This window comes from Poecile atricapillus, chromosome 1 (genome assembly GCF_030490865.1).
Source record: "Poecile atricapillus isolate bPoeAtr1 chromosome 1, bPoeAtr1.hap1, whole genome shotgun sequence".
Classification (NCBI taxonomy): domain Eukaryota; kingdom Metazoa; phylum Chordata; class Aves; order Passeriformes; family Paridae; genus Poecile; species Poecile atricapillus.
This window is the reverse complement of record NC_081249.1, coordinates 82,030,180-82,053,936: the sequence shown is the minus strand read 5'-3', so window position 1 is coordinate 82,053,936 and position 23,757 is coordinate 82,030,180. Positions and strand designations below refer to the sequence as shown.

General features: G+C 42.4%; 2 protein-coding genes across 3 annotated transcripts in view; one reads left to right on the top strand and one right to left on the bottom strand.

Moving 5' to 3' along the window:
• Window positions 1-8,010: 8,010 nt before the first annotated feature.
• DDIAS (DNA damage induced apoptosis suppressor) lies at window positions 8,011-17,005 on the bottom strand. 2 transcript variants are annotated; one of them, XM_058858046.1, is made up of 6 exons: window positions 16,881-16,991; window positions 16,676-16,778; window positions 14,705-14,833; window positions 13,785-13,946; window positions 12,568-12,685; window positions 8,011-10,807 (listed from the first exon to the last, which is right to left on the bottom strand). In XM_058858046.1, exons 3-6 carry the CDS (start codon window positions 14,815-14,817, stop codon window positions 8,300-8,302), a joined length of 2,901 nt encoding a protein of 966 aa, XP_058714029.1. In that variant the 5' UTR covers window positions 14,818-14,833; window positions 16,676-16,778; window positions 16,881-16,991; the 3' UTR covers window positions 8,011-8,299. The 2 variants fall into 2 exon arrangements, with proteins under 2 accessions (XP_058714029.1, XP_058714034.1); XM_058858051.1 differs by lacking the exon at window positions 16,676-16,778 and having other exon boundaries at window positions 16,885-17,005.
• Window positions 17,006-17,253: 248 nt separating this feature from the next.
• Window positions 17,254-23,757, top strand: part of PRCP (prolylcarboxypeptidase) — a 28,161-nt gene continuing 21,657 nt past the window's right edge. The window contains exon 1 of the mRNA XM_058861673.1: window positions 17,254-17,586. Within this exon, the coding sequence (XP_058717656.1) occupies window positions 17,317-17,586 (270 nt within the window). The 5' untranslated portion in view covers window positions 17,254-17,316. The remainder of the gene's footprint in view (window positions 17,587-23,757) is intronic.

Sequence of the window (23,757 nt, the reverse complement as noted above, 5' to 3'; positions counted from 1 at the left end):
CTGTCTGTAAGTCAGGCTGAAATGTTGAGCTGGCATGATTCCTGCACTCAGAGACTGAAGTCAGTTGGAAAATAGGTGAAATTCTCCAGCTATTGAAGCAGGCTTAGCAAACATACAGGATATACTGCCCTTTGGGACCTGTGGTGCCATCAGGGTCAGATACGGTTGGAGCCACTATCACAGAAACCCTCTCTCTCCTGGCTGTGGGGCAGAATGAATGCTATAGCCATTTCTGCACTGGGAAGATGACCCTCTGGAGTAGAAAATGCAAGTAAAGAGATGGTTCCACGTGCTCAGGATTTTCTCTATCCCATCCTCTTTTGAAATTGCATCTATGGATTCAGATTTGATCGCTTTGGGCTTTCATAAAGGTCTGCTTTAAAATTTAGTCTGAAATTCTGCATTCTTTTACTTTTAGTGTCCAAGCACCCAATATCTTTATGTGATTGGCTCCTACCACCCCTACCAACAAAGTCCTTTCTTGAGTTAATTCGGTTAGAAAAAGATGTTTCTAGAGGATACTTTGTGAATTCCCAGTGAGCAAGTAAGGAAACTCTCCTTTTCTAAGAGTCTCTGTACATAAGGGCTCACCAGAAAATGCTCTGGAGCCAAAGGAAATACTCTAATCAATTCTAGTAGTGAAAACCCTGTTAAATCAAAATCTTTTCTTCTTCTTTTTATAAACTTTATTGTCTCAACAAATTTGGGGTTTGACATCACCCTTTTTCCTTGCATCAGTTCTATCCTCTTGTTGCTGTGAGTAATAATTGTTGTAGCTGCTGTTCAAGGATCATAATTTTGAAGAACAGTCATGTCTTATGGTGATGAATGGTGGGGAAACAATAGCTTGATTTCTTATAAGCAAGTAGTGCATCCTAAGCATAGCAGCCTCAACTGGAACTGGTGATATCTTTAAAATGCAATCATCCACTTGAGCTGCAGCTAAATGTACCATAAATGTTACTGATCTCACATCTGCCTCAGTTTGGGATTGTCTTGGCTGAGAAAGCAGGCAGCAGGGTAGTCATGCTGACCATGATGCAGGACTCCCAAAGCAGCACCCTGCCTTGCTCTGACTTACCCCTCTAATCACCACCTCACTCACCTGACCCAAAGTTGCTTTTGCTGTACTGAACCCTATCCAGCTGGGATAGATCACCAGCTGTCATCACTCAGAGATGCCATCACAACCTTTCCCCTCATGTGAACGAGCTGTAACTTAAACCAGAAGTAAAAACTATGCCATGTGACTCATGGGTGTGTGCTTCTTTCCGAGTGGGAGCCACATATCCAGAAAAAACCGTCATCCCTGAAGCTTGCTCCTTCAAATACAGTCAGTGGGATAACTGGGGGAAGGTAACCCAGAGAGAGCAGAAAATGAGATGGCAATGAGTGTAATTTAAGCTCTAAGCGTTGTCAGTGAAAAATTAGCCTGGTTTTAGGAGCATAGCCAGAGTCAACAGCTCAGCTTATCTGTCTGGATGAACAGGAGCTGGGTTTACAATACTCTGAGATTGTCTCTGTTTTCACATTAATAACTTGCAATTGGGACTTGGTGGATGTCACCACATTTTTTTGAACAAGTTATCCTTTTCCAGTAAGTTCAGAAGACAATTTTAGCTCTGGTTAGTGCTACAATATTACTCAAAAACAGATGCCAGTTTTACATTTGCACCTTTGCTTTTTCCACTTCTGCATTTCTTGGGATAACATTCTCAAGGACATGCACACTCATGAGTACACAGTGGTGGTGTCCCTGGTGAGGATTTTCTGAACACTTGGTCCTCAGGCAAAAAATGATATGGCCAAAACCTGTCTCAATCATGGTTTTAGCTGTGCATGGTTCCCTGGGGCAGAGGGGATGTTAAAAGTGTTCTTATGCTTTCATGGGCAGCAGTTGAGGGCTCTGGAGTGTTTGGTGTCACATGAATGCAAACCTCGGCACTTTTCAAAGCTTGATCCCTGTAGTACCCCTCATCAATGAATCTGCTCTTCTCTAATTACTGCTCATGCCTCAAGCACAGTGGAGGGGTGATCTGATTGCATGAACCACTGGATCTGACTCCTGCTTTAGTTAGAAAGAAGAGCATCAGAGGCTCCTTTTCTGTGCCACCTTGAGCTTCTTACTATTGACATAAAGTTAATAATTCAATAAACCCCTTTCCAGCCAGGACACCCTGTAAGGAATACTTCCCTTCTTACAGGACCAATAAAAGAGATTCAGACATTAAGAACTGATGGGAGTTTGGTGCAAATGAGTTGCTCTCTAGTGAGCAGGTGGATGTTGCTCTCCATCCAGTGAGACTTGGAGCAGTGTGGAGGAGCTGTGGCTGCGGGGGTGCTGTAAATGTCACAGAGGGCTGGGCTTGCATCATTGGCACGGAGGGTTAGTAAATGCAGTGTCCCAGCAGCTGAGTCTTCACAGAAGGGCAAGCAGAGGACAGGGAATGCCAGTTTTACATTTTAACAGAGGGGGAATAAAATACTTGGTCTGTGGTGAGGAGAGCTGCTATGCTTTACTGCCATTGCCTCAGCTCTTGCAGACTGTTGGGAAGAAAGGGTTACCACTCACCCCCACACAGAGCCAACACTGAAGGGGGAAAAACTAACTTCTGAAGCCAACATTTTAGAGGAGAAAAGGCCCTCTAATGAGAGTATGGAGCAAGCCCAGTGCTTGTTACTATGCTGATTGGGAGTGACAAGTATATCTCTGGATATTAGGGAAGTAGTTTAAAATATGCCATAGTTTTTAGCATAATAAGATGCACTGCAGATATGTCACATCCATTTTATTCTCCACAGCTGTTTACAAAAGGGAAAAAACCCACCAAAATCCTGAGATTGGAGCAGCTGCAGTCACTCAGCTGTCAATATGGGACAAGGCTCTTTCTGTTCTTTTATTTCCACTTCACTCTGTTCTGCTGCACATATTTGGCTGTTCTGTGAATTTGCAGATCATGAGATTTTTTTCAAACTGCTTTTGATCTGTACAGAAAGACTCACCCAGTTCTCATTTGAATACATTAATACTTTGAGTAGGCATTTTAATTTTATGTTTACTGGCTTGTTTCCCTTTGTAATGTTATCTAACTGACAAGTTTGTCGTGCTCTGCATTACCTTTAGACTTTTGAATCTAAAACATTTCCTCTTTCCTGAAAGCGATGATAATTTTTAGAGATGCTACAAAGGCATCTTCATTTCCTCAGGAGAAAACCTGAATTACCCTCAGCTTCGATTACTATAAAATCAACACTGAAGCACGTAATTTCTTTTACATCATGAACAAAGTGTATTTTATACCATCAACTGTAGTTTGAATTGTAGTTTAAAAATCTGCTTAAGCACTAACAGCAGCATTTTGTTTGTGATTTCCATGCCAGGGAAGTCAAAGCATTAAAGGAATTTTCAGTGTTGGAGTCTTTCCCACAAAGGTCTGCTGTCTTTTCCCCAACAATTGTGAATGTAGCACAATGTACAGAATTTTAGCAAGAACCCTGATTCCTAAACATTTGGCCAGAAGGATGAGGAGAGGATGTGGGTTTTGTTGATCAAGCACAACCATTTCAGTGGAAAAAATGCACTACATCTGGTTAGACAATTGATCTCATTGGTGGGGTAGTGCTGTCTTTGGGGAGGGTATAGGTGTTAGCGAATCACCAAACTGTGAACCATTCACTGTCAGAAGCATTTGGCTTGTGTCTTCTTTAAGTTCTTGTGGTCAAGTGTGGTACAGTGGGCTTGAGAAAGGAATGTGTTTTGGATGACCAGGATGATGAATGTATGATGCTTCACGTTTATTTGTAATGTTCTTTTTATACTTAGAAATTGCTTACATGTGTATCTGTATGTAAATAAATGTTTAATCCTTTCCACTTGGTCTTTGAGGTCTTTCATTTGTTTGGTTTTTGATTTGGACTGCAAAGCAAAGTTGCCTTAAATACAACACATTCAATTGACATGATTTGACATTAGACCAGCAAACAAATGGCTACTAAAGATTTTCTGCTTGGGCTGAGCATACTGAGGCTCTTGCACCACTGAGACCTCACAAAAAGAGCAGATGTAGAACTGCTGCCCATGGGAGCCAGGTCCCTTTGAACTAGAAGAGAAAAAAAATTCCAAGTAGGAGAAATTATAAATGTAAGAAATGCCAGCATCAGGCACTAGAGGGTGGCCTTTGACAGAGGCACCATCCACTCACTGACCTTGCAAACCTGTTGCAGGTTAAACTCTTGTCCTAGCAAGATGCTGGATTTGTGTAGTATAAATGTTGAATGATAGGTGGATGCTTTGGTCATCTTTTATTCTTTGACACAGTCACTTTTTTTTTTTTTTTTTTTTTTTTTTAAATGCCATTCCTTCCATTGAGCCTTCAAATTGCTGTTTTCATTCTCATTGAACTCCACTGGACTTGCCCAATAACCAGCCTTCCTCAAGGCCTAGAATCCTTTTGGACAAGAACTCCCATTTTATGATTTTTGTCTTTTGGTGAATACATAAAGTTTGTGCTCTGACTCTTTCTGGGGATCAGGTTTGCTCCTCTGTGCTCTGCTCCACATCAAAGATGACTCCTGCTAACACTTAAACTGAGAAACGAGCTGTGAGGCTTGAAGACACCACGTGTCTTTTATTGCTTCTTCCACTGACCTTGAAGCTCCTTCCTCGGTAAATGTCTGACATGAGGGCTGGACCATCTGCTCCTCCTTCCCCAGGAAGCTGGCAATTTGAGTCAGTGAGATAACAGAGAGGTATTTGGATAGGGAAAAGTCCCAGTATGCTTCTAGGTAGTAACGAGGCAGAGGTGAAGGAAACATCCTTCAGATATTCAGACCTCTTAGGAAGTGAATATTTACTGAAAGAGAGGAAGGCTGGAGTGTGCTGCTTTTGAGGGGTGAAGGCCAGAGAAAACAGACCAAGCTCTTCCTGGGGAAAGGTAAGTGACAGGTGAAGAGTGGCAGCTCTTTCTTCCAAGGAGTATGAGATGTGCAACCTTCTTGTTCAGCAGGTGTAGCAGCAAGGGTACAGCCTGTGCCAGGCTTTGCTGAGGGTGAACAGAATGTGAGCACACAAAGGCTCCCTGCAAAAAGGGAACAAGCTGCGCAGGGGAAGAAATGCAAAGCTGACTAACTACAGGAGTGAAAGCAAGAGAGCTTTTTCTGCCCCTCTTCCATCCTCTCATAGTCAAAGCTCCCTATTGAGCATGTGGGGAGCTCTGCCCAGAAGATGTCACCTTGCTGACAGGGGCCTGTCAGCAACAATACTTTCTGCTCTCACTCTGTGTGTAGTCCTCTCGCACAAAGCACAGGAGATCTGAGTGCCCTGCTTTAATTTCAATGGCACAGACAGTCCTGCCTAATTTAAAATCTAGTCTTGATTTATGGATTTCTATGCATAGGGAATCAATCACAAACCCACTATGCATTTTCAGGAGTTTTATTACCCTTAGAATTAAACATGCTGAGCTTTAGACTTCTTGTACAAGCTTATAATTATAATCACATCAGCCTGCACCAAAGCTATCACTTACCATAGTATGTGAATGAATTGTCTGCTGAAAAAAATCACTCATGCTGGACCAAACAGTTCATGTCAAGATGCTGTCAGGTACATGATGTAGAAGCTCTGGCACTGTTTCATAGCTAGCTTCATCAAGTCTCTGGTGTCTCACTTGGATCAGTTCTAATTCCTGGTGATAGAGTGGGTATCTCCAGTTCAACACAAGGGAGTGCTTAAAGAGCCAATGATAACTGCAATACCCTATTGCGTGCTGGAGTAGAAAAAACTGGTTTAAAGTGTTATGAGGCCTTAAAACCTTTTCTGTATTTCCTTCCCTATGCTCAGTGATTTGAGTATGAGTAATGCTGTCTTTCACTTCATTTCTTCTACATCAGCTATATATGCAATTTTTAATTTCCAGGCAGGCAACATTTCTTATTCCTTTTCCACTTGCCCCAAGAGTTCAGCAGGTAGGATTTTATTTTCAATACATAAAATCTTTTCAATAGGCACAGCACTTGGTAAATGCAGGCACAAGTCCAGGCCTTTTCACTTGGCCTCATCCTGGAGCCCTGCCCTACCTTGATAGAAGCAGCCCTGGTGTGGTTTTGGTGCACTGATTTGCTGGGCTAAAGTTCAGCTGGACAACTCAGCAGCAGCTTGCAAAGCCCTTACAACTTCTGCTCTTACCTCCTGTCCCTCTGGCTGCGCCAGGAGGCCTTGCATAGGGAGCTCTGTGTCCTTTACAGCAGAGCCCTGCCATGTTCTGCAACAGTGCTGTCACTGGCACCACACTTGAAAGTGACTCCATTCACAGGTTACCTTGGTCACAGAACCACAGAATGGTTTTGGATTGGAAGGGACTGCCAAGATCTTGTTCCAATCCTCCTGCCATGGGCAGGGCCACCTTCCATCAGACCAGGTTGCTCAGAGCCGCATCAAACCTGGCCCCACTTCTGGGGATGAGGCATCCACAGCTTCTCTGGGCAACCTGTGCCAGTGCCTCACCACCCTTGTGGCGAAGAATTCTTTCTGCATATCTAACCTAAATTTCCCCTCTCTCAGCTTAAAAACATCATCAGTTTATCAATTAAACATTGTTAAAAATTGTGATGTCTAATTTTGCTCTTTCTCTCTCTCTTTGCTATAACAAGATACTCCTTTTTCTTCTGTTTATGTCTAGGGTTCAGGGACTGCAGGGCTGTAGGCTTGGACCTGTCAGAAGAAATCTTGTGCCTCTTTCCACTGCCATCTGCTGTTGCAGGAACAACCAGAACTTTTGTGGTGTGCTTGAGTATCTTGCTGGGGAAAGAGCAAGAAGAGATTAGGTCTTCCAGTGATTTCCAGAGCTGTGCTCCATGTCCTTTCAGGCAAGTCTTTGAACCTGTGCCTAGAATTCAACAGTAAATAAGGAGGAAAAAAAATAATAACCAAACCAACCAATGCTGACTTGGAAAAGCTTCTTTGTAGAAGGAATTTACCTGTGCAGACCTGCTGCATAGCCATGGTAAGTTTTTCTTGGGTTGGCCTACAGGAATGCCTGCAGCCTCACCACATCTGCACCCTTGGCAGGAGAGGCTGTACCTTATTTATACCCTACTCATCCACAAGAGAAGCTTGTTTGAGTCCGTTCTCCCTGGCATCCCTCAAAGGGAAAAATATTTGATTAGAAAGTGCAGAACTTAGGCTAGAGACTGAGAAACTGAGAAAGTTTACCTGTATGTTCTGTGATGGTGATCCACACTAAAAATCACGCATAAGGAACAAGGTAGTTAAAGTACATGCCCTTATTCCTGAAAAACTCTTCTGAACAAAGAGGGAAGCTTAAGTAGGTGCTGTAGAAATTATATGAGGCCTCAAACCTAGGAAGATAAAAACATCCACCTTGCAGCTGAGAAGGAACCAAGTAACCCCTCCGTGTCACCAGTCACAATGTAAATGGTTCATATTCATTTTATACCTCAGAAGAAAAAGTCACAGCAAGTACTTTTAGGTCTGTTTCTGGTTCTACAAGTGTGGTTCATCTCCTCCACCCCCGCCAGGTCACACTAGGACCTTAAAGCACTCATTCACTACAAAATGTCAGCATTTTCAGGCTGCTCAGATCCTGTGCCACCAGATTCCCACATCCTTCTGCAGGACCTGACTTACAAGCTTACAAGCAGCAGATCTGAGATTTCTCTGTTCAACAATCCTAAAAGCAGCTGTTTTGGGTTGAGGATACTGAAGACCTTAAGGCAAGGAGAGGAAAGACACTGTCAGGAATCTGCCACTAGCAGTCTGTAACTTGAAAAAGCATGTAGGAAAACTGGGAGCTGCTACTAAGCTCTCAGGATGGCCCCCTTCACCCAACTCAAGGCTGTCACAGGACCCCACATGGGCTCAGATACAAGGCACCATCAATCTTCAACAAAAACTTGGCCCTTCTCGCGAGAGAGTCATCAGGCAAGAATCTGGAGTGGACATGGATGCCAGTGCTGCTCATGTGATAAAAAGACAACAGTGAACATTGAAACACTTCACCTACTTGTACTTTATGAAGTGAGATCTATTCAATATTCACACATTTATAAAAGTGTTTATTGCACATTAATTTTTAAGAAAATATAGTTACTACAAATTCTAATGTCCCTTATCTCTGTGGTACAAAGGTCTGAAAATAAACCTAACTCCTCTTTGCAAGACATATGCCAACAGGTGTATAAACAATTTAACTTTTAAATAGCTCTTTTCTTCCACTGGATCCTTTCCAAACGTTTTAAAAAATAATTAAAAAGAACGCGGCATAGAAATTTATCTTTCTTAGTATTTTGGCTTATTGGAAAATGGGATCTGTGCTTGGAAGAACAGCTCAGGAGACCAGACAGTTGGCACTTCCAAAACAACCTCTGAATAATTCCCACCTGAGAGGTGATTCCTGCCTTCTGAAGGGGAACAAGTTTTCAGGACTTCAGGATCTTTTTCAGGATCATTTAAAAATAAGGTCTTGGTGACACTTGCAGATAAAGGAGATGTTAGAATCCTGGGTTTATCCCCAGGGCTTATTTTCTCATTTTGGATGAAATTGTCATCATTTTCACTGTTCCTTCTGCTTTCAGAAATAGGGTTCCTGCCAGTGTGCCCACAGGCAGATTTTAAGTCAGCAGCCCAGCTAACTGTTTTTAAATTTGAAGATGCAGTTGGTTTCAGCCCTTTGTTTGAAGATGGAGTGATCCACTCCTCCAAGCTGGCAGGCAGCTGGCTGCTAAGAAACTGCTGGGAAGCAGAGCTACCACTTTCTTTGTCTTTCCTGTTCCTTGGTCTCCTGCGTTTCACTAACTTGCCGGTAAGCTGCTGCAGCAGAGTGTTCTGAAAGGAAGACCTGGATCGCTTGCATTTGGAATGGATTTTAGTGGGATTTTTAGGGGTGAAGATGGTGATAAAAGAGCTTCTTTCCCCAATAGGCCATGGTTTCTGCAGTGGTTTTGTCATAGGAGTTGACTGTGAATAAGGAACAAAGTCCTGAGCACAAACTGAACTGCACTCTGAATCGCAAAAGGAGTAAGTTACAGGTGTGCTGTGCTTGCTAAAAGCATGAGGGGACCTGTGTAAGGATGAGCTCAGTTTTGAACTGCTGCAAGGAGCACCTCCAGGAGAAAGCACTGATTCAGCTGTGACCGTCTCTGTCAAAGTATCTTCCTGTATTAAAGAATTACATGATTTATTTAAGAATTCTACAGGTTTTGCTACCTCTCTTATACTTGCATCAAAGAGATCAGCAGAAGCATTGTAGCTGCCTTCAGGGAAGATGTTGTTCCACTGCAGCTCTTTCCTACTAACACTTCTGAAGGTATTATCTGACAGTTCTGTCAACGGTTTTAATTCTCTTTTATATATCCTTCTTGCATTGTTTGGAGTTGGTGGATCAGCGACCTGGGGCCCTGTGAGTGTAAGATCCATTTTTTGGCTTGGTGTAGAATAGTTTTCTTTATTTTCACAAGCAGCTAAACAGCTTCCACATGCAGAATGCACACAGGTGGCTGTCTTACTCTTTTTAAAACAGGAGGTTTCTCCGTGCAGCCCAATAAAAGACCGAGATGAATTTGCAGGGTCACTATTTGCTTCTTTGGACTGCATGCATCTGCTCTGAGAAACAGAAGGCTCTGGTGTAACTGGCGAGGATGCTCCACCTTCCTTGAGGGTTGAAGATAAATCACTAGGGGAAGACTCATATTGTGAGACATCACTTGGAGGGTCTGCATTTGACTGAAGACAAGCAAACACTGTAGTCTCCCAGCTATTGCTCCCTGCTGGTGGCAGAAGCCTCCCTGAGACACTGACTGTAGGCAAATCACCTACAGCTTGCCTGGAATACGATTTGTTAAGATTTACACCAAACTTGGTACTTTCAAGATGGACGTGTTTGCCTGCATCAAGGCTGGGTGATGCTACAACACTCCTGCCATCCTCTATTCTGGCTAACAATTCATTTAGGCTTTCTGAGAATGGGAGCTCTTCCCAAAGCATAGAGTCCATCTGAGACACTCTAGCTACACTTATGTGATTAGGAGCTGAGGTATCTCTCTTGCAAACAAGGGAGTTGTGGGATTTTTCTGAGTAACAATAATTTCTACTATTAGTTTTTGGGTAATAGTTTTTTACCTCAGATTCCAAGGGATGCTGTAACAACTTGGAACTGTTTCCATGTGAACACTCAGTGTTTGAAGAGGAAACTCTCTCCAATTTATCAGTTGCAGAGATACCGTCAGTCTGACTAAGCTGTGAACTTGATTCATTATCCTTCTCTTTATCCCCTTCCTTCACAGAAGAGATCAGGAACTGTGAGTCCCAAAGAGTTTGATTGTTGAGGCTTACACTGCCCAATTCTGCAGAGACAGGCCTCTCCTCTTGTTCATGCTGTTCACTAACCAGCTTTCCCACTTCCAGAGTGGGAAAGTCTTCCGCTGTTACCCAAGCAACAGATGAAGTCAGACTCAAGGATTGCTGCCAGCACCCTAAAAAACTTTCCCTGCCACTAGACTGAACAAAACAGGAGCTCCTGCTCAGGCTAGACAAGCTGCTGAGCTCACTGAGAGGTTCATCTATGGGAGTTGATGACACATCAGGTAAATATGAGCTGTTATTACAGCTTCTGAATTTTGCCGACTGTAGGAGACGATCTAAGTAGCTGATAACAGTAAAGCCAGTAACAGCAGCATTTGGCGGGAAGATCTGGCACGCTACGAGGTTTTTCATACTTCTATTGATTCTGGAACACTTCTGCAAGATGCTGCTGGCAGCAGAATGCCCTCCATCTTCCCTTGCACAACCCTGGGGGAAGGAAGAAAACAAAAAAACAACCAACTTAGAGAAGAAAAAAATAACTCGTCTTCTAAGTCAGGCGTAAATTTCAGTCTCGCTTTTTGTCAGGATCTGCAGGGAAGAGAATACAAAACAGTCTGTCACACAAGGCACTCCCTGGGAAATAAACCCTGGCAAGGGCTGTAAAGGGCATCACAGTGAGAGGCTCTTTGCTTGTTGCAATTACAGAGTTTTGTGGCTGGAAAAACAACCAAGAACTCTGAGAAAGGACTTCACAGAAACTCCCTTTAGGGCACTGGATGCTTCCGGGCTTCCTCTAGTGCAGTTCAGTGTGAATGGCTGGCAGCCTAAGGCCAGTGCTTTGCTTTTATCCAGGAGGCATTGGGCAGCACTTGAAACAAAGCACTCTGGTACCAGATACTTGACTTGGCAGCTCAGCTGCCAAAGCCAGCATGCTACTTTCTGTGCACTACATCCGTGAAAGGGAAATAAGCTACAACTTTATCTGGTCAGATTTTTTTAGAGAGCAGTGTTTGACAGGTGCTTTAACTGCAATTCTTTATAAAACCTGCTTCTCTCTACACAGAAATTACCTGTGAAAAATGACATTAAACAGAGAGGAAATTAGCTCATATTTTAAGAAGCGGATAAACCCTTTCTCATCTACCCCTCAAGGTCTGGCAAAGCCAGAGAGGCCAAAAAGCAGATATAGTTATCTCCAACAACCGTCCTTCTCCCTGAGTCTGTGCAAGGTTTGAGGCTGAAGGCTGTTAGCCAAGGACAACACCCTCCTAGTTAAATCTTTAAAAAGTATGTTATGCTGATTCTGAATATTATCTGGGACGGTACAACTGTATACACAGCTGAACGAGACCATACAGAAATGTCTGCAGCCAAGACAATTCAAACAAACAGTCTTTGAATGTGTGTGCAGGAACAGCCACAAGGCTGGCAATATCTAGGGTTAGTTACATTTCTCAAGGCATCAGGCCCACAGTCCTGGTCAAGGGTTCCACGCAAGAAAATTCAATGGATTAAGTCCTCCAACTTCCATTACTTAAGATTCTGTACATCAGGAAAAGTCTCAGTTCAGACACAAACCTCGTCATACTTGTGGGAGAGGCAAAACACATGCCAGGTAGGATTTAGTTCACAAATTTTGTAATATGAATGACTCACATAAGCACCACACAAAGAGAACCTTAAAGACTGTTTCTATAGAAATATTGCTAAGAACTAATATTTCAGAGTGTGTTAAACACGTAAAAGAACCACCAATGCAGATGTTGAACATCTGTACTTTAACAACATGCTCTGCTTTAACAAAATGCTCTTACATCCAGAAATATTAAAATGCTACAAAGAGATGTGCTTCTCCTTACATTTCAGACTGGAAAGGAGAATACACAGCATGGGAAAGGTAGTGCAGTGCTTGGAAAGAGAGTCTGTTTCTTGCTCCAACCATACATGTTTTTTTTACAGACTCCAAGCTGTTACTGATATGCACAGGAGCTGGCATTGCTCAGGCTCTCCAAAAAGCACCCTGACAAGCTGTTAAGCTGACTACTGCCATTCAAGATGATTTTTGGATGTGACTCATTTTAAAAACCACAGGAGTCGGGAAAAAGAAGCAGAATCCTTCTCATGTCCTAGCCTTACATTTTCTCAAACTTCAAAAAGATGTTGTACATGCAGCTTTGATAATTCAGTTGAGACCCCTAACTGGCTACAGAAACTATTAAAAGGCCATAATGTAGATTAAAAGTTACCTTCACTCCAAATAGAAACCTTTTTCCAATGAAACAGGTTTCCACTGCTTGAACTAATGCTCTTGTAGATGACTCTGTGTTTGTTTCTCCTGACAGCTGGTTAAAGTCTTGAATATACCTAGAATATAAACATATGGAAGTATTAGCCCCACAGAGGAAGAAGCCTTACACAGCATTTTAGCTGCATAATAGTGTTAATGAGGACTCACGTTAAGGAAACGATTTTGTGGTAGCTTCACTTAAAGATAGAATAAGAACAGGAAAACCATGAACCTATACATTCAATTTTTTAGTTCACTTAACTTGTTAGTGAGATAAAGTCAACAAAACAACCACTCTGAACAGGTTTAATACACACATGACTTTCAGGTGTTCCCCACGTGGTTGTGATTTTTCTGCCAACACAGTGACAGTATAATGCTGTCAAGATGCTGCTACTCCTTACACATCCTTCCTGCCCAGCCTTTACAGCACAGTAGTATCCATGTAAGACATGGAAATAACTGCTTTTCACAGCTGACAGCAGTACAGCAGTGTAGGGCAGAATGCCTGCCACAAGCATGTCATTAATGCTGCTAATATGGCATTACAAACAATTCATCTTTGAGCCAGTGATAACACAAGGCATTGGAAAATAACAGACTAGAAAAGAAGCAGGGATCTGCTTCTGAATATCCCATCCAAGCAGCTTCACATTTCAGAAAATCTGAACCCTATACTGTGGGTGGTCAAGCTTTGAGAACTAAGAGACTTCCTTAGAAATCCCTTCTTTCTTCAGGAAAATTTGGTCATATTGCCAAATAGTCACAAGGTGCATTCAAACTGTTAAAAAAGAAAACCCAGAGGCTCTATGTGGAAAACCCAACTTACTTAAACAAAGGAAATTCAATCATCTCAAAAAAGAAAAAAAAACAGAAAGGACATAAGGAAGAAGCCAAACCAACCAACCAATGAGGCTCACTTAACAGGTAGTAGCTGCACTTAATAGACAAGTGGAGGATTTCTTCTACTACCTAAAAGTAATCCATCTCAAAACATCAAGATTTCAGGAAGAAACAAACTTCAGCACTTTCTCAAGGTGATGGGTACCAAGGAAATGCTGGAAGGGAGCACTTTAGCAGTTACTTCTCACTCATCTTCCTACCATCTATGCTCATTGCAGATTTTTAGACTGAATAAATAGCAGCAGCTATATCGTTAGACAATCTATTCCTTACCTCTGCAGATTTTCTGCGGTGACCCCAAAGAATGGATCTAAGCAACTTCCAAAAACAGTGATGTCAAACAAATCAGCAATGTCAGCAATCTTTAGGGACAATCTATATCTGTAGCTTGCATCTTTAGCTTCACCTGTGCAGCCACACTTTAGACAGTTGAACCTGACAAAAGACAGGAAAATGATAAAAAAGATTGAATACATGAACTTCTGTTAATCACTGCTGAGGTAAGAATTTATCTGCAGCCATAAGTATTACTACTATAATGTATCAAATATTCAATAAAAAACTTTAGGATTTTTTTTCTTATTCTTTACTCCTTGAGGCATTAATGTCACCAAAGGCTCAGAGCAAGATGTGTGTATAACGACAGAATGACTCTGGCTTCTTTCACTGATTTATTAAATGCTAGCCTGTTGTCAAATTAAAGGGACAGTGGGCTTTGAGAGACTGTTGGAGTGCAATTTTGAATTTCCTGAGCTCATTTTTTTCACATTTCATTCTGGTTTGGGATTTTTTTTCCCTGCAGCTTGAGTATAAATACCTAGGTTTAAAAAAATAATCAGGAAACAGCACTGTTATCTTGTACTTCAGCATTTGAAACAACAGATACCCTTGTTCTACAAAGTCAGCTCCTTCCATTTAGTGCTGATATTCATTGATTTACTGTTCTTCTGTGTGTCAGAGATTTCACCCACCACTGCAATTAAAAAAGAAAGCTCATCCATTTCTGGACATGCACTCAGTGAAGAGTCATACAGGACTACCAGGTGTGCTGCACATATAGAATGAGATGAAAAAAAAATAAAATCAGGATTTGATCTGGAGGGGCTGGATTTTTACCACTTTATTTAGTGTTCAGCTAACAGAGATCCCCAAGTTAATGGAAATCAGTAAATGATCCCCAAAACAGGACGTACCTCCTGGAGTCCAGTATCAGCCTAGAAAAGCAGTTTTGACAGGCAGGATAGATGAAGCAGGAATTCTGGATGGAAATCACCGAGGCAGCTAAGAGTCCCTGCACACTATTCATGTGCTCACAGTATCACCTGAAACGAGTAAATCGAAAGGAGATGTTAACATTAACTGCTTTCAGTTGAGTTATTTTAACATTTTGAATAGCAGTCTTCAGGAAATTATGATCTCTGTTTGAAAATAGAAATTCTATTAACTAACTTTTAAAAAAGAAGAAAAAAAAGGATTAAGTTATGTAATATGAAGGAACTGTTTGTGGCATTTGCATGCCATTGCACACAGATGATGCAAATTCTCACTTGCATTTAGGGATTTTTATTAGAATTATCCTTGGACAAAGCACTCCAGAAAATCACTTTCTAATTATTTTCCTTAATTCAGAGTGAAGTCAACACGGGGTTAAAAACTGAAATGATTCTGCACTTGTAATTCTGCAAATGCTTTAACAGCAATGACTTGGAAAGAATACTCAGAAAATCTTGGAAAAGGCTCACAACAGCAACAACTATATTTGCTCCTATATTACATTCTTTGAGTTAAAGGGGCAGCTCCTGGTCAACAGAGGCTGTACAGAATTGACAAAAACCCAAAACATTTCAATAAATAGGAATTAATTCATTTTTATTCCATATTGCTTCCCTGCAGACTTATTTTAGCTTTATTATACTCTACTGCCCAAACCATCAAGTTTTAGGAAACTTCCCCCATTTTAGACAGACAACTTTTTTCTCAGCAGACATTAGAAGCATGTAGACAACAATAGTAGAATCTTGGAATGGTTTGGGTTAGAAGGAACCTTAAAAGATCACCTAGTTCCAGCCTCAATGCTATGGGCAGGGACACCTTTCACTAGACCAAGTTGCTTGGAGCCTTATCCAGTAGCTCACATCACAGAGTTCCAACTTAAATGACCAAAATGTTCTCTACAGCTGAATCAAACGACTCCTTAGAAGTCCACACTTGCAAAAGCTCTTTTATCACAGCCTAGCTAAATATAATCTCTCTTTGATATAAACTGCAGAATAGGAAGGAATTCCACATCTTCATCCCAAAATTCTCTCTGAGAGACAAAAGACCAAAGAGATAGAGGATACTGAAGTATGGCTTTTACAGTTTAAAAAAAGATCCCACATTCTATAATCAACAATGATGTTTTGTTCATATTTTGCCACCAGGAAGTTAAACTTACAGGCTATTCCTTTGCCCTTTGGGACACCTTTCTCAGCATCCTGGTAAAAACAAGATCTGTAACACTGAATACTAAACTCATTACTCTGAGTAGTTCAGATGAAAAAAAAAAAAATGCTCTAATAGGGGGCCAAACAAAATGAGAAAAAAACATCTCTTTAGAACACACGTATTAACAGAGACTCATTTGACTCAGTATATTGAATGGTGCATGCCTTCAAGTCTTACCAAAAGGGAACTGTTTTGTTCTGGTTATAAAGATTTTGTACAAGACAACAGCAAAAAGTACATGGAAAACACATCAATATATAGGAAAGGAGTAATAAAGTTAAGCCTGAGCTTTTTATTGCCAAAAAAGGTGGGCTTGGAGAAACTAGCAGGTGTTTCATTCCCACCTGTTTTCAACTCAGAACTCTAGAAACAAAGTTTAGCTTTTGTTATCTGCACTTTTAAAAGGAATTAAAAACACACAAAAAACCCAAAAAAGCCACAAACGCACACCCCAGGAAACAGAGTCCACTGCAAGTATTAAATTGAAATACGGGAGATAAAGCACAGCGTGTAAGTTCTCACACAGGCTCTGTCAAGAGCGAACAGGCTCGAGATCTCCACCTCTATTTCCCTTTGGAAGAAATACAGAAGTCACTACCCGGACTCAGACTGAAAGAGGCTGGCACGAATAGATCTCTTTTACTTGAACTTTTTGTAATAGAGCGAAAAACCCAAACCTCAGCGCCCGGCCGCGGAACCACAGAGCCCTCCGCGCTCGCTGCCTGTCAGCGGCCCGGCTCCCAGCGCGGCTCCTGGTGCCCTCTGGCGCTGCCTCGCTGTCTCCCCAAGGAAAAGCAAAGCATGTGTCGCTAACACCTCTCACTCCCGTTTGCCCCCCTGAGCCTCCCCGAGGCCGACAGCGAGCGGCCGGTGCGGTTCGACTCACCCGGGCTCGGGCTGCGCTCGGTGCCGCCGGGCCGGGCCGGGCGGGCGGGCGGTGCAGCGGGGCCTCGGCCGCCCGGGCAGTCCCGCAGCCTGAGGGCACAGCGGAAGGGCGGAAGTTCGACTACGGAGGTCTGTAGAGGGGGTGGGACGAGGCGGCGCTCAGCCAATCGTGACGCAGTCCGAGGGGCGAGCGGCCCCTCTCGCCCAATCACAAAGCGATAACGTCTGCCCCGGCCCCGCACGGCGCGGAGCGGTGAGACGGACGGATCACGTGCTTTGGACAGCCAATCGCTGCCTCCCCGCGGGAGGCCGCGCGGCCGAAACACCTATGGAAGCCTCCTCGGCCAACCGCGAAGGCGCGCGCGAGGTAACGGCCGGCCGGCAGCCAATCGGAAGGCGCCGCTGCTTAGAGCCCGCCCCTGCACGTGTGGGGATGGCCCCGCCCCCAGGGCCCCGCCGCTCCCTTCGGGGCCACTCGGGGCAGTCCCGGGCGGGGGAGCCGGGCCCCTATAAAGCCGCGGGGCCTCCACTGCTCTTGCTCCGCCTCCCGCTCCTCCAGCTCCTGCTGCCCGGGGCGATGCTGCGGCTCCTCCTGCTCCTAGCGCTCCTCAGCGCGGCCGGCACCCTGCCTACCCCGCTCCGTCGCCACCGGAGCGCCTCGTTGCTCGTCGGCCCCTACCTGACGCGCTACCTGAGCCAGCAGGTGGGAGCCGGTGGTGGAGGGAGGGAGTTTCCTTGGGGAATTGGGGGACGTTTTCCGCTGTCATGAGCCTCACTCGAGCCACAGTCGGGACACGACTATTCGAGGTTTTTAAAGAAACACTGAATTCTGTGTCCCTTTGGTAAAACATTCCAAGCCTTGAGTGTTCCGGTTAAGTGCAGCTGTTTAAAGCGCCAGGTCGTTTGCTGTCTTTTGTGTCCGTGCGCCGTGCCCTGGGGTCCGTATTCCCGCACACGCTGCACACGTGTCAGCAGCCAGGGGCTGCACCCGATGGTAGAGGCACAGTAGTAGTCGTGCGGGGATTTTTCTGGTTGGTTTGTTTGTTTGATCGCGGAATGGTTTGGGTTGGGAGGGAGCGTAAAGATCTATCTAGTTCCACATTCCCCCCTGCCATGGGCAGGGACACTTTCTCCTGGATAGTGCTGCAGTTCTGTTTTTTTGCCTTTTTATTCTATATTGTCTCTATATATTTGTAGCTCTGTAGCCTATTGCGTTAGTGAGTAGCTTTCCCAATAGTTTGCCATGGTCTTTGCCTAGGTAAAATGACAAAACAAAATCCAAAGCTCACAGCTCCAGAGGTACGAGGCCCCTCTCCTATCTTGGTTCTTCCTGGGAGCCAAGGCTGAGAACAGCTCTTTGAGATACATTTCATGGACAAAGTACAACTAGTGCAGAAGAGGGGCTCCAGAGAAGGGGCTTGACCTGGGGGGGGGGGGGAATTCCGTTGCCACTTGTCCTCCTAATTAGTGTTTTTTATCAATTATACTAATTTCCTAAAACTTAAAAATGTACTCCCCAGTGGGGAGGTGGGCTTTTGTGAGGCTCTTTCCGTAACTGCCCTGAAAACCTTCAATAAAGATCCACTTCTATATTGCCTCTATTATATTGCCTCTGATAATATGCTATTATTTAGTAAAACAGGTCCCTTGTTCATAGGTTTTCATGAAAACAGTGAACAGCTCCTTTGGTATGTCAAGGAGTGTCTGCATCGTCCCCTATTCTGTACCTGGGTTTCTCAGGGGAGGCAGTGGTTCTTTTTACTGGGAGGCATAGTAAGAGAGGAGGATGTTTTCCTAGTATTGGTTTGTTTAGAATCAGGCTTGTAGCATGCATCTGAATTTCATGTTACTGCTTTCGGGAATCCTCCTGTTCCAAGGTTCTCCCTGCATAAATCATGGAATTTCTGCATCTTGAAAACATTTCTGCCTAATGTTCACTCGGATAATGATTTGAGATTTGTGTCCCTGCATTAACTCCTCTAACAGCCATTGAGCTTGTATTGTGAGCATACTGAAGATACCTTCTGCAGTGTGTGGCCAGTGTTGGCCAGGATATCAGTCCTGCAGTAGTGGTGTAATTAACCCTAATTGTTATGGCACACTGGTTGTTGCACATTGTTATCATAGTATCAGTGATACTAATTCTGTGCTGTGGTCTGAACCACCCTTTGTCACCATCTATTACACTTCTGTCCTCATCTCCTCCCGGGGCTGTGGCTTTTCTCCTCAGCTCTGGCACAGACAGCCCGGGTGTCATCCGGCTGCCAGCCAATCTGTGGATTTTGGGGTGTAGATAGGTATTGAGAGAAGTGAAGAAAGAGTCACAGGAACAACCTATTGTAAATATTGATGCCACATCTTGTTCACCCCTCTGTCTCTTCCTCTCATGCTTCAAAGCAAAATCATGTTGTCTGAGAGTGTCTGCTTCAGGAAAGAGGGAGCCCATTCACAGGCCTGGAAATCCTTGCTTTCTTTGACCAAAGACTTACTAGTATTGTTGAACAGAGTCTGAGAGGTGTGTTCATCAAAGATTTGAATTCTGCTGCCTGGCACTTGAAAGACACAGAGGCAGCATAAGAGGTCTAATCACATGGAGAGCATGGGACGCACTAACAGTAGCGCTGTGGGTAGAACTGATAGCATTCAGCCCTGATGAAACATGCATTCAGTGCTGTTGTCTGGGAATTTGTAATTGCATTATTATTCTGTAATGCAACATAAAAACTATGATTAACATGTTAAATAAGGGGCGGTGATACTCTACCACCTCTCAGGATTGTTGAAGTTTAATTAATTACATTCTATTTCTTATGACATGAATTATCTGTCTGTGTTCCTTGCTGCCAAAGTCTTTATTCTAAGCTAAGGTTCCTGTTTTGATTCTTGTTTCTCTCTTTGGTGGTTTTCATCACAAGTTGAAATAATTTATCTAAAACCATTCAAAATAAAAAAATTACTTCATAGTACAATATTCTAACAGCAAAATACTGCTTTTTTATAAAAAACAAAGGAAATGGTTTTTATACCTATTAATATTAAAAGTACCTTTAAATAGAGTCTTTAAATATTTAATACTTCTACAGAAGAAAACTTTGAAAGTGTAATTAGATTCCTTCCATGATTTGTTGCCTAAAAAGTTACTTCTTGATCACTGTGAATAATTTATTATTGCTGCACAGTGGAACCTCTGGGAATGACAGTCTGTAGACATGTAACATTGTTTGAGGGTTTAGTGTTAGCTTTTACTGTGAATCAGTGATGTTTAAGTCTGCTTTCATTAAAATGGAGAAATAACAGGGTCAGAGTTTAGCTCAATGCTCATTTGCATTAAACTTCCTCCTGTTTACCATTTTAAGTGTCAGGCATCCGTGATGATGGGGCTAAAGTCTAGAATATTGAGAAATCAGTCAAGCAGTGCCTGTGTCAGTGTGACTAGTATCTTAGCTTGTTTGCTGACCTGTGTATGTATTTAATACCTTTTATATTTTTGTCTTAGAGGTGTGATTTTTTTTTTTCCCTCTCCCTTCAAAAGTAACTGATGTATTTCAGCCCTCTTCTCCTCCTATATATGAGTGAAATTACCCCAGTAAAAAAGTACCTCATGCAGACCTAGAAGAGATGGCCCTTGGGGGGAGAAACTCTTCCATCACCCATGTCTTTAATACATTTTGTCTGTTTTGGTGATGATAATCTCCTTTATAGCTTTTCTGATGTACTAATGTGACTTTTGAAGGCAAGTCTGTGGTAATTTGTTTGCCTGCTAAGCAGCTGTTTGTGATTTGTGTGTTAAATTAATCCATCCAAAATGGAACTTTGCAGAGAACGATGTGTAGAATGTATAGAGTTGTATACGGAGCACCACTCTTGGGGTGGCTTCTTTGTAAGCAGCTGTGTCTGTGACCACAGGTCAGGTCATTGGAATGACTTGGTGAGACATCCAAGATCCATCTAGTTCTCTTTACCCAAGTAGAAATAATCTTACAGCATACTGAGGAGGGTCTGAAGTCAGTCAGTCCTGACCTTTGGGGAGCCTTATCTTGTACCTTTGTATCTCTGCCTTTGGCACACATACCAGTGCTGCAAAAACCACAGCCTGGGAACTTGTGGTGCTTTATGTGCTGTACTGCTGAGAGCATGATGCCTTAAAATTTCTGGTATTTGAAGGCTTCTTAGTGATAAACTCATCTTAGAAAAGAGAGTGGATGTGCTATCTCTTCACTCAATTTGATAATTGATGGCTGTGTGAGACTCTGTGCTGGTGAACCCTTCACCTCAATCACAATTGCTATGAATTTGTCTGAGAACCAATGTAACAAGTACAAATTAATTTTTGTTTAGGAACTTACTGAGCCTGGTTCTTCAATCAGATTGTCATTTGTCAGATTGTCAGTTGTGTCACCCCTTGCAAAAGAAGGATTCTGATTACATTTCATAACTTCCTAGGTTTCACACCTATGTCAGTATCTCATAATAAATTCACATGCAAGTCCTTCTGCTCAGAAATGCATCCACATATATTGTGTGTACATAAAAGGAAGATATGTTGAAGCTTCAAAGTGATGAAGTTTAAAAAGCAATGCAATTTGATCCTTTCTGGCTTTATCAGGGGTCTTTAATACCCTATTTTTTATTACAGACTGAAATTCTGAAGTATAGAAAATAAAAGCCCTGATTGAAAATGCGAAAATTAGAGTGAATTTTTTTAAACCTAATGAAGTAATTTTTAATCATAGGTCTAAAACTTGCTAAGGAAGACATAGATTAAGGTTATAATTTGTAATTCTGGTTAGCATATTATTTAGCATCTTATTGTGATTCAGGTTGGTGTCTCAGAATAGTAACAGATGTCGGGAATGGTTAAGATGGGTTTGTTTTTTATGCCTGGCACCATAACACAATAGCACTTTTGGCTTCTGGTGAAGGAAAAAACAAAGTGCTTTTTACAGAGCCCCTTGGTACCAATTAAAAGTTATGCCGGTGTTTAAAGAAAAAGTGATGCTGGTGTTTGTCTCTGAGGTGAATTACTTGGAATATGTGTTTTACTCATCAAGTAGTACAGGAGTACTTGGCAGCTCTTACTCTGTGATTTCATAGCGTGATTTAAAATTGGAACTGTAAGCTATAAACCAGGTCCACAAGCAGGAACAATAGCTCTTACTCAGGGGACAGGAAAACAGGGAAGTACTTGTTAAAGCTTGTCAGTGAATTTTTATTTTTATGCACTGCTTATCTGTGGGGTCACAATGCAGACATCAGCTTCTCAAATTAAGCAGGAAACAATTTCCTCACAACTTGTAGCCTCTTCCTTCAAGTGAGCAGTTAATAGTAGTGACTCAAAAAACATCAATGATCACTACTACCTCACTGGAAGTCAGCATTTCACATCTCACTAGCTTTAATCATTAAAAGCTGTAATAGGCCACTGGAAGATTTCTGGTAAACTGTCTAGACTAAAGAAAGTCTAAAGAACAAAACAGTAAGCAGAATTGCGTTTGGCTGAAGTAGCAAGCTGTTTACAAGCCAGAGGTGCATGAGAACTCCGGTTAACTTCATTGAATTTGGCTTGAACCATGAGATTCTACAAGCTGAAGCAAAGTCTTAGAGTTTTTTTTTGTTTTTTTTTGTTTGTTTTGTGGTGGCGACTGGGTGGAGAGATATGGAGGAAAATGAAGTTCAAAATGAAATTTTATGCTAATGAGTTCTGTATCTATTTCTTCATCTGACTTTCAGGAGATCAAGACCAGCCATCAACATTAGAAGTTGTAGATCATGCAGATAATTTGTAGCATTTTGCCAAGTTGGTGAGAGACCAGAAGTCAAACTTGATTTTTTCATTTTAAGCTTTCAAAAACTGATTTACCTTAATTTATTTCATACATCCTGTAATATTTGGATTTTATATCTAAAGCAGTGAAGCTTATAAGAAATTTAGTGGGGCAAACCAGGCATTACTGGGCCATCTTACTAATATTTGCAAAATGTTTAATTTCTTAGTTTTCCAGGCATCTCAATTCAGAGAATTAAACATAGACAGAAGAATGGGAATTGCATTTCTTTTAAGCACAGTCAGTAGACACGCCTTGCCTGTGGTATAATGGGATAATTTCCTTTCTTTATGTTAAATTTCTTGTTGCTGTCTCCTATGCTTTTGTTCATCTCTAGCATGCATGTAGTACGTTCGGATATATGGTGCTGTTATGGTGCTGCTGTCAGGTGTGCTGTGTGTGATTGTTGTTCTCTAAACACACACAGAGAACAAGGAACAAAACTTCTGATCCTTGTAGGCTGTTGTTTCTAACTTTAAATTGATGTAACAGACTTTTCAATTATTCACGCCTGCAGCCAAGATTCAGAGCTTATGTACAAGTTCACCCTTGTGTCAGGCTTAAAGCCAAAGTGATTAAGTGAAGATTGGCTGGAAAAGGTGCCCATAGAGGAAAATTTGAGATGTGTGTCTCTTTTCTGAAGTGGAGATGGCTGACTGAATAGCCTACCTGCATGGGATACCATGGAGCCATGATATACTGTGTGCTGTCCTTTCCCTCTGATCACTGATATTGACACACTTGGTGGTGCAGGGAGCCACAGATGATATTTTCCCAAATGCTGCTGGTTTCCCCATCATCCTGTCTACCAACATCTTGCAGCTCTGCAAGCAGAAGTTGTTCCTTGGTGTTGCAAGCTTGCCAAAGTAGCAGTTGCTATGTGGTATTTTTGCTGTTGCATCAGGGTTGTAGAAGTAAGTGCTGCTTTCCTGCTTTGTTTTCTGAAATTTTCTCTCCCCCCACCTCGATGTTCATCAGCATTGGTGGCTACTAAATACATGATCCCCAGTGGCACTTGTAAAATACTTAGCCTTTCAATACTGATAAAC